The sequence below is a fragment of the Bemisia tabaci genome, chromosome 1 (genome assembly GCF_918797505.1).
Source record: "Bemisia tabaci chromosome 1, PGI_BMITA_v3".
Classification (NCBI taxonomy): domain Eukaryota; kingdom Metazoa; phylum Arthropoda; class Insecta; order Hemiptera; family Aleyrodidae; genus Bemisia; species Bemisia tabaci.
This window is the reverse complement of record NC_092793.1, coordinates 50,376,286-50,387,451: the sequence shown is the minus strand read 5'-3', so window position 1 is coordinate 50,387,451 and position 11,166 is coordinate 50,376,286. Positions and strand designations below refer to the sequence as shown.

Genomic DNA, 11,166 nt, shown 5'->3' with positions numbered 1-11,166 from the left:
CTAGAGTCCCTTTATACCCAGAGTTAAGACAACTCGATTATCAGCTGACTGGCAGCCGGCCTTGGCTGGCCATGGAGGCCGAAACGAGTGCACCCAAACGAACGATATTGAGGGATAAGGATCAGGAATCCTGCGATGTCTGTCACACAAAAACAACAACATCAACAAATTGATCGATTAAAAAGAAAATGAGATTGGTTTGTGAATAATTTCTTAATCTATTCTCATTTTGGACCGATGGAAATGACAATTTACTCTTGATAAACCACAATTAGGTAATATTTTCATTATTCTTGTTCACATTCGAGGTACCACCATCTTGATGCACTCGTTTCGGCCTCCATGAGCGAGAACCAATCAGAATTGGATTTTTTTTAGGCCACTTTCAGCCCAACCAGAGCCCAACCAAAAGTGAGTTGTCTTAACTCTGGGTATAAAGGGACTCAACCCTGCTCTAACTGTACCCGTTCATATCAGACAGAGGTACATATCGCACCGAGGGGGAGGGGCATGGGGGAAAATACTAATTTCCGATAGATCTCCCTAAAACTTCATTCAGAGACCAAACACTCATAAGCTGTACCCACCTACGTCATCAAGTCATCAAAAAATTCCAAGATGCCCGAAATGCAAACACCTCCTTTTTTTTCTCTATGCCAAACACTAGTTACTGTGAAGTATTGCATACGCCTACCACCGCTTGGAATCTCCTTTCATACCTCGCAAAAATATTGTTCCTCTTCGTTTGAACAGTATTCAATCATGTCACAGTTTTAACGTGATTTAACTTTTAATTTACCATTCTTTCCCAAAACCGGACAGCGTAATTCTGATGTAGTGTGTAGGCAACACTAATTTTCAGATATTGCCTGCAGCAATTGCATACTGGAGTTTCCCGGGAAGGAGAAGTGAGTGAGATGGGATTCCGCCTTCAAATCTCCGTGTAGACAACATCACTCCTTCAGCGTTCGAATAGTTGCTACATTCGGTGAACCAGTCACGATATATCCTGAGGACTTTAATGGCAGCTCTCTGTCGTGCTAGGTACCGAAAAGAGCAGAAGCTAACGCTGAACTTTTCGAAATCGAGTTTCTTTCAAAATTCGTCCAATCTAATTCTGACAGACTGACAAAAATTTGACAAGTCATTTCCTTCCTGGTCTGTGCTTCTTGAAGAAGAAGAAGAAGAAGAAGAAGAAGAAGAAGAAGAAGAAGAAGAAGAAGGAAAAGAGGTAAAAGAAGGAAAATAAGAAAAAGAGGGAAAAGAAAAAAATAAGAAGAAAAAATCTTTAAATTCACGCCGAGCGCTACTTGGACACGTGTGGAATCAAAAAAACGAAGATAGAGTTCGCACAACAACTAAGGACAAGAAACCAAATATTTTGCTTACCTAACGCGTTGATTTACGATTACCCTAAAATAGACGAGCAAATTAGTACCCATTTGGTTCTTGATGTAATTATAATTTTTTTGTTTAAATGTAATTGTAATATAATTCATAAAGCGGTCCCCTTTCCCAACGTACAATACCAATAAGTCTACGATCTTATCTTTCCATGTGATATTGATGGCGGTTTTATAAGCGATGCAGCGATGATTATGTGGCAACCCCAAATCGTTGAGTCAATAGCTCCTCAAAAATAATTGACTGGTGTCTAGCTCGAGTGATCCAAGTTTTGCCAAGTTGTCCGTAACATACCCTCCGTTCGTCGTTCAAGCTTATGTGAGTCACACCACACACCGGGTGAACGACCTTAATTAATCCCCCAACAAAAAGTATAATTCACGAAGATGCAATAGAAAAAGCATTATTGCCTACCCGCAAGAGCGACGCGAAACAAAATGGTTTACTTAAGTTGAAATAAAAGCTGTACACGTTTGCCATAATTTAATCCGACAAGGTTCGACAAATAACGGAGAGTGTAGGGATTTGTTTTGCGATGCTATGATAACTAAATATCGAAGTCAAAAGGAGGAAAATTGAATGAGTGGGACAGGGCCAGATTTTTCTACTTGCCGCCCATGGGCTGCCTGTACTTTGCCGCCCCCTCCTCATTCGTTTTGAAACATTAATAAAAACCATCAAGTGAACGTGCCAGTGGGGGAGGGGTGCATAAGACGCGCTTACTCGTATTGAGCACATTTTTTTTTTGAAAAGCCCTGTCACTAATAGCAAAAGGTCACGGAACTTTGCGCGAAAGTCAAGTTTCGTAAACCTATCTCTAATGGACAAGGCCTTCCATTCGTAAGAAATGAACGAAAAAATTATGAAAGAACAAACACAAAATTTGGTTTAATGATTTTAACTTCCGCCGCCGACCGCGCCGCGCCGACCGCACCGTGTTTGGCGCAATGCGTGAAGTATTTACGCAGTCTTGTAGGCGCTATGCGTTTCACGCTGACCGCACTGTGTTTGGCGCAATGCGTGAAGTATTCATGCATCCTTGTAGGCGCTATCCATTTCACGCTGACCACAATAACCGCACTGTGTTTGATGCAATGCGTGAAGTATTCGTGCAGTCTTGTAGGCGCTAATATGTGTTACATGCTAATTGCCGCGCTGAGGGCTTCACCTTTTCATCTCAAGTCCTCGTCATCATTTCTCCCTAAGTCGCGCCGTACCAGGCCAAGTTGCGTGTTTGGTTTCTCTCTTAACTCGACTAATTAAAGATGCTGTCTCTTGTATCACTGAAAGACGACAAAATTAGAAATTACCATACTCTCAAGAAATGAGAGATTTCATAGCCTTTCCTCGTTTGTAATTTTTTTTTCTAAATCCGATTTGTTTTTATACCTACATTTAAAATAATTGCAAAATTTGCCGCCTTCTAGATTTGCCGCCATGGGCCGCGGCCCATGTGGCCACCCCCTTAATCCGGCCCTGGAGTGGGATCTGTATTATTCTGTAGAAATTATTAAAAGTAGGAACAGATATTTAATTGCACTAAAAACATGTAAAATAATAGTTCGCAGTAAGAAAGCCTCAGCTGTGAAAAAATTATTGTCATTTAAGGTGATTCGTCACGGTTTCTGGCGTGGTCTAACTGGTGTGTACGATGTATTGCAGCAAATATGTCAAAAATCTCGGCAGATACTGATTTTTTAGCTAAAAAAGGACGATAGCCCTTGCGTGAGAGCCTAAAGAATCATAAGCACATACATATAGCCGCTCTTACAGCGCGCCCGGGCGCGCTGCGACACCTAATCGCTGTTCTTGTCCATCCACTTACAATTAGAGGCAGGCCCGCCACATCCCATCTCGGGCCCTGGTACTTACCAGTTTTCTGGCCCGGGCCCCTAGCACAGAGGGGGGTCCGGGGAGCCTCCCTCGGGAAATTTTTGGAACTTTAAATCTATTTGGACGCATTTTGAAGCTCTTATGATGGAGATTTTCCATCAATTTCTGTAGAACAATTACGCCTTATTTTCAGCACCAAATACTTTCGAATTGTTGCATTCAAAACATCTATAAATTTTTTTTTGAGGGGGGCAGATGATACTTTTCAATTCTAGGGGGAGCCGGGACCCCCTGGACTCCCCTTTCGTACGTCTATGGCAAGGGAGTTGAGCCATTGAAGTCGAGGATGCCCAGACAGGAGGCTCTTAGCATCCGACAACGGAAGAAAATGAAACGCAGTTACTAAAAATATCATTCTACATATTCTCAAAATCTTGAATAGAAAGTAATCTCTAAAAAAGTAAGAAAAATTTTATAGTGCCCTAGCGTATTTTTGAAACTTTATTCACCTTTTTCGGAATTTTTAGGGTAATTTTTTCACTTTTCCTAACGAGACAAGGGTTACACATGAATTCGTAGTGGTTTGTCACCTGCGTCACGGGCCCCTCCAGGACCCGGGCCCCGGTACCAAGGACCCAGTATCCCCCCCCCCCCTTGTGGCGGGCCTGCCACAAATAGAATATAATTTGTCAGCGCCTCATCAAAAGTTCACATGGAAAACCTACTGTCAGTTAAAAAATATCCTGGCTTAAAATTTCTTCACTATACCTATGGGTGTGAAGTTGCTATTTTTGAAGAAGCTGGTTACTTTGTTCCTGCGAAAAATAGTTTTTTCATAACCCGCCATACAATGCTCTGGTTTCTAGCCATCATCATTTTCAAATTTTGAAGATTTGACTGGAATGATTTCCCCTTTTTCTAAGTTTCACAAAAACCGACAGGAGCCGAGATAGCATTTTAGGCCACGGCCGCCATCTTGGATTTACGAATTTTGGAAATTTGACTAGAAATTTGGGTTTTCCGTCGAAAAATACCCCGTGATACCGAGTTTCACCGAACTCGAACGAACAGAAACTGAGATAGCATATTAGGCCACGTCCGCCATCTTGGATTTGACAATTTTCAAGACATTTTTCACAGACATTTCGGATTTTCGAATTTTGAATTTTTTGAATTTTGATTTAAAACGCGTGATACCCAAAATCGAAACTCAGATTCGGGTTTCTCGTAAAAAATCGATGCGATTTCATGTATCGTACCCTGACACCGAATTTCAGAAAAATCCATCGAACAGAAGCCGCAATGGCATTTTAGGCTACGTCCGTTATTTCTGATTTTTTAATTTAAAAAATTTGACTTAAAAGGCGTGATACCCAAAATCGAAGGTTAGATTCGGATTCCTCGTTAAAAATCGATGCAATTTCATGTATCATACCCGAGCATAGCGTGAAGGAAAGAGACGTAACGTAGACATACTGATTCGACCATATGAATGCAACATGGCAACATGGGTAGTGCTCAGTGGGTCAGCGGAAGAGGAAGAATAAGAATTTATCGCGAGGAATTCCTCGGGACGAAACCGAACGCTAAGCGCCGCGGCGGCGTAGTTCAAAGAGAAAGTATGACAGAATCTACACGCGTCGTTAAACCTTTTTCCTTCACGCTATTTTAACATATGATACAAGCAATCTCATCAATTTTTCACGAGAAATCCGAATCTGAGCTTAGATTTTGGATATTACGCGTTTTAATCTATTTAAAATCGTAGGAGAAATTACAGAATTGTCCTTGAAAATTGATCACACATTAGTGTTTTTTTACGTCATTAAACCTCTCTCTTTCCTTCACGCTATTCTAACATATGATACATGAAATCGCATCAGTTTTTCACGGGGAATCCGAATCTGAGCTTAGATTTTGGATATTACGCATTTTAATCTATTTAAAATCATAGGAGAAATTACAGAATTGTCCTTGAAAATTGATCACACATTAGTGTTTTTTTACCCCGTTTTTCTTCCGCGTTACCAGAGGACGTCTGGTAAATTGCATCTTGTAGGTAATTTCATCTTAATTGCCACCTATCCACGATTTTCCTCCTAGAGGAACCCAACGGTCATTATGAAGAATCACCCTAAAGAATCATTCTAAACCAAAAAACTAAAAAAATTCACGGAAATGAAAACAACATATATTGTTTGGGGGAAAACCTCGCATTCAATACAGTTATCGATTTTTGTATCGATTGCGAGGTTTTTTCCAAACCAGTATTCTGCTTTCATTTCTCTGAAGTTTTCCAATATTTCGGTTTAGAATAATTATTTAGACTCATGCACAGGGGCTATCGTCCTCCTATTGGATAAAAATCCAAAATCTGCCGAGATTTTTTATATTATCGATGCGATATATCGCATGCCAGTTTGACCACGTCTCGCGTCTGAAACATTGACGAATCACCTCTTAAATGCTAAAGACTTTTTATACGCTAGGTCCCATAAGTCTAGTCAAACTGACCAGTCATGAATTGCAGCGACTATTTTATGAGGAACTGTGTTATTTAATACGCAAAACCGGAATTAGGGGCTCGAAACAGCCCCTAGAGGCTGTGGAGTCTGCTGCGGAGAGAGCGGGTGGTTATGGCGAGATCGAGAATACGTGGCCAATCGGACGGATTGACTACCTAGAATCTCTAATTTGCCGAATTGCCGAAAGGCGCAAGCGCAACAGATGGCAGGAGATGCTTCGATCCTCTCTATAAGTCGCTCTATTCATATTTATAAGCGCCAACATATTGGTGGTTTTAATACAATACCCTTCCTCAACGCTCTACAGCGCTTTGACATGAAATGAGCACATGAGAGTTACGGGCCACTTGTACGCATGTATGATCTTTCGTATTCAACTTATTTGAAGGCGATTCAAAGCTTTTGGCTCTCTTAACGTTGATTGGCTGGTTGACGACCGAACGGCTAAACAATAACATAACCTCATTCCATACCGAATCAAGCTTCGAATTCCTTCACGCTTTCAGCTTCAGATCGTTACAATATAATTCTCTGTAATTTCGTTTTTGATAGGACATTGATCTGTGACTCCTTATATTTCATTTCAATACAGCTTACTCGGAAATTTACCATGGCACTTTGTAGATTTTTCGCCCAAGGTTATTGTCGTTTCGGAAACAACTGCAGATATGAGCATTCTAACTACGCCAGTTACTCTCAAGGCAATAATAGAAATTACAGAGGTAAGTCCCTATTTTGTCTATGAATTCCTCCGTAGATAATGCAGTTGATTTAGTCGGTGGATTAGAATTTGCATCCCAAATTATTTATTTTGTGGAAATCAATCATGAGTGTCTACATGTGTCTGTGCATCCATCACTCAAATGAAGTAATTCAAGGTGCAAAATGCTAAAATATGTCGTGGATTGGACTTTTTCATGTAGCTAATATGTGATTCCTACGTTTAATTCTCGAAAATAAATTTTACTATTCTCAAAAGTACTTCAGAAGACTCTAGGCATTATGTAGTCTTCTTTATCGACTTACTTAAGTAACCATAATACTCATTTATGACTAGTTTTTTAGGAATACCAAAACTCCATGCTCTTGTCTAATTTATTCATTGAATTATTAAATCTTGAAGTCAAATCATGCCCAAAATCTAGGCAGAAGTATTCCGAATCAATCCTGTCGATCGTGAAGTACATCATTTAGACACTGATTGAATCATACAATGTTACCTCTGAACCTTGAAGTTTTTGTCCTGGTTGGTCCCTAATCTGTGTGCTAACAATACTCACATCTATTTTTCAGATGGAGGAAATCGTGGAGACTATCGAAGAAATGACAACTACCACTGGCAAAAAGGAGGTAAAGGAGGAGGTGGAGGCAATACTGAAGTGGATCGCATTGCGTAAGCTCTATTTTAATATCTAATAGAACCACTAGCTAGAATGCAAATTTTGGCATCATGATAAATGTTCTCCCAAAAAATTTTCTTGTAAAAGATGATTTGTACAACAGAAATCACTGAAAGTAACTCTCAACAAACATCATGTACAATGAATAGAAAGTCAAACCTTCTGCATTTAATCTACTGGATTCAAGTTGCTAAATGTTACCATGACAGTCTTTACAGTTTTTAAATATGACAACCTCAATATTAGTGCTTCAGCTCAGTTATTGAATGTTGTTTCCACTGAGAACAACATAGGGTGAAGAGAGAGCAATGCTTGATTATAAAGCCTGCCATTATTGTTGAACGGCACGATTTGATTCAGGCGGACTCTGGTTTGTCATGTAAGTGGGAAGTTCAAATCATTGGGGGGGGGGGGGGAGTTTCCTTGTTTCGTCCTGAGAGTTGTAAATGCGTGTAAAGAGACCCAAAACATTATGGATCTCTTGGCATGACCTTAGCTTGGTATTCCAGTACATCTGCCTAAACTAAACACTCTCCCCTCAGTCTTGAACTGATACTCATTAGAATTCAAATTGTTGAATCTAATAAAACTTTTTGGCCTTCCCTGCAGAATAGTTTGGACCCAGTACTATTCTACCTCCCTCTCTATCAGCGAATTATTCATAAATAGCCAGGCAAACTAATTTACGATTAAATGTGGTCTGAGGAAAGAATATTCAGATCTTTATAGCACACATTGTCTCAGAAATACTGACAGTCAGTCCTGCACACTAAGCTCCTGACTCAAATGGCTTTCTCATAATTTCAAGTTATCAATAACATCCATCCAGTTTTGTGACAGAGCATTCATTTTGAATATATTTTCAATGAATTTAGCAAATTAAGGGCTGATGAATTTTACCAAAAAAATTGGCCATTGACAGAACTAAAAATCAAAGCATTGAAACAATCATCTTGTTTTGTTGTAGTCAAGCAATTCGTGAAGAAGTAATTGTAATCGAAAATGGAAATATGTGGCCATTCACATGCTACTCACCGCTTGCTCAGAATGGGAATTTCAAAGGTTGGGAGGACTATTCACCAGAAGAAATGCGTTATGAGATGTGGAAAGCATATCAAACCAATACTCAAGACACTTATGTAAGTATGAAATTTCTTCGGTTATAACAGTCAATGTTAGAGTTTTTTGGACATTAGTGTAGAATAACTTCCTAGATGGACTATGAATTAAAGAACCAAATTGTATGAGGGTTGTATACTAATAATGTTTCTTTTTATTTCTCAGAAACTACTGAAGCTAGAAAAGCTGCAATTATACCGTCAAAAAACTGCTACTCCTAGCTTTTCAGTGGTATAATTACGTTTTAATTTGAAGCTATAGATTGCCCACAGAATAGGTCTTACAAAGATTTTTGATCAAAGAACAATGATTTATTCAAGCGTTCAGCAATATTAGCAAATCTATACCCCCAATTTCAAGCACAAAAAAATGGGGGAGGGGGGGACTGTGCCGGAAACTTAACTAATAGATGTACCAAAATCAAGCTTTAAAAAAAAAGGAAGAAAAGAAATTCAAATGCATCAACCCAATGCAGTTGATGTTCTTTTATTTGCTTGGTTTCAAGTGCGTTTAAATTTTCATCAGCAAATCTCCCTTCCAAGAATTGTTATGATGGGTTTTTTTTTGTATATTTCATCATTATTGTTACTAATTGCAGTCTTGCAATTTTTTTTTACTCCTTTTCCAGGACAAAGCTGTTCGGACTTTACATGAATCTTTTAGAGAAAAACGGAGGAAGCTAAAAACAATCAATCAAGAAACGTTACTGGAAGTTGTAAGTATTTGTTAAATATAACTTTTTACAGGAACTATGCTTTGCATAAGTGCAAATCTAAAAGTCAATGGTAAGCCGAGTATAGGTCGACTCACCTTTTGATTCTGTACTAGAATGTGGCAGGTGAAAGAGTCAAGTTGGATTTTGGGCTCTGTCTTTGCGCAACGTCACTTTTGGAAGAACATTTCATCAAACTTCTGTCAAGGATCAGTTTGTTAAGTGCAAGTGTTGCATGAAAATTTCAATGGGGGTAAATGATAATTTGTCATTAAATGGTTCTTATTATGTGTGTTTACAGAGGGATTACCTGAACTCTTCACCTGAATCTGGTTATGGCATTTTGAACAATGCAAGTTATATTTTCCAATCTTCAACTAGTGTCTTTGGAAACTCTGGCTCCAGCCAAAACTTCAGTTTTGCTTCTGCTTTTGGAAATACTGCATCTCAGCCTTCAACAGCAGCAAGTGATTTTTCTTTCAGTCAAGCATTTAGTAATCCGACGACAGGATCAATATTTGGTGGCCAAACCACCAATACTGGCTCAATATTTGGTGGACAGTTGCCACAATCTGGAGTGTTTGGTAATAGCCAAGCCTCTCAACAATCATCTGTGTTTGGCCAGAGTCAACTGCAGCAACAAACGTCAATTTTTGCTCAAAATCCATCCCAGACAACCATATTTGCACAAAACCAGCCTGCTCAAAATCCACCACAGACGACTGTATTTGCACAAAACCAACCTGTTCCACAAGCATCAGTGTTTCAAAACACAGGTAGCATATTTGGTGGCTCTAACGCTGCTGCCCCCTCGCAAAGTGTTTTTGGAAATTCCTTTCCCAACTCTGCTCCTGCTGAAAATGCTTTTACGCAGCCCAATAGTTTTTCTCAAAATGGTGGTTTTCAGTCTGAAGCAACGAGAAGTGGGTTTGGTCCAGCCAATCCTCAAAATAATAGCTCGTTCCCACAAGTTTTCCCTTCCAACTCTCAGCAATCACTGTTCAGCAATAATGCAGCTAATAATAACGGTGCCTTGACCAATGTAAGCGCATTCCCGAGCATTCCTTCAGTGGGTACTAATTCATCAACATCTGTATTCTCCCCAATAGATAGTTTATCAGAAGACGAACTCCTAGCCTTTAAAGCGCAGACATTTTCATTTAAAAAAATTCCCTTGAGTGCCCCACCTGAAAGTTTATGCTATTAGTAATGCTTAATCTTTACTTCCTCCTTTGTTATGGCTGTGACTCCTTTCAAGATGAGTATCTCTATTCTCTATCACAATTTCGTCCAAAGTCTTTATTTTTTCTAATTATTGAATTTTTAGGGTCTATTTTCGTGTATAATTGTAAGTAGTCAATTTAAGCTCTAGTTTTAATTTAGGTTAATAAGAATCATTACTTGTTATAAACTAGATTGTTCCCTTTTGGCTTTGATATTAAATAATAAGATTAATTTTTAAAATGCGTCAGTTTTTTTTTCCCCTTTAAGATCCGGAAAAGCGTTTATTTTGTTTCACCTTGACAATGTAGTAGAAGGAAAGAAAAAAAAATCCTTAAAAATGAAGCATTATAACAAATGCTATCTCCTGCCTAGATTCATGCCACAAAATTTTAGTGCATTTCATATCAAAATATGATTCCAAAGAAAAATTTTCTACCCCTTTACTCATGATCCTTTCTGTAGTAAGTAAAGTATTGGCTAAAATGAAGGGTAAATAAAGTTTTTAAATTTTAGCTTTCCAAGACTTTCAATGATTGGTTTATCGTTATCACCCATTTTGACTTCCTTTTTTCCATTATCATTTTTGGATAGGGCCTTAACCAAAATTGACCAATTGGAATCTTAACCAGATCAGATAATCAGGAGAGAGAGGGTCGAAATTAAAACTGAACTTGGAAAGGTTGTATCACTTCAACAGTGTGTCATGCAGAGACAATCTCTAAGTACTTAAAAATTTAGAAGAGACTATCAATCCATAGTTTTAATTATAGAGAATGATCGATCTGCAAACTTCCTCTCATTGTTCCTGTATAACAAGCTTTCAATTTTGTCGCTTCATTTAGACCATAGAGAGAGAGATGGAATTACTGAAAGAGAACAAAACTGAATGTATGTGTAAGTTGAATGTCTGAGCTGAACCCTCTATGGCATTCTGTTACTTATTCGCAAC

At 38.8% G+C, this 11,166-nt stretch overlaps 1 protein-coding gene across 1 annotated transcript; it reads left to right on the top strand.

Annotated features, from left to right (window-relative positions):
• Positions 1–6,215: 6,215 nt before the first annotated feature.
• LOC109035622 (uncharacterized) lies at positions 6,216–10,457 on the top strand. The gene is made up of 5 exons (XM_072302556.1): positions 6,216–6,484; positions 7,056–7,155; positions 8,130–8,301; positions 8,910–8,996; positions 9,295–10,457. The coding sequence occupies exons 1-5, from the start codon at positions 6,373–6,375 to the stop codon at positions 10,198–10,200; spliced, it is 1,377 nt and encodes a 458-aa protein (XP_072158657.1). The 5' UTR covers positions 6,216–6,372; the 3' UTR covers positions 10,201–10,457.
• Positions 10,458–11,166: the final 709 nt, after the last annotated feature.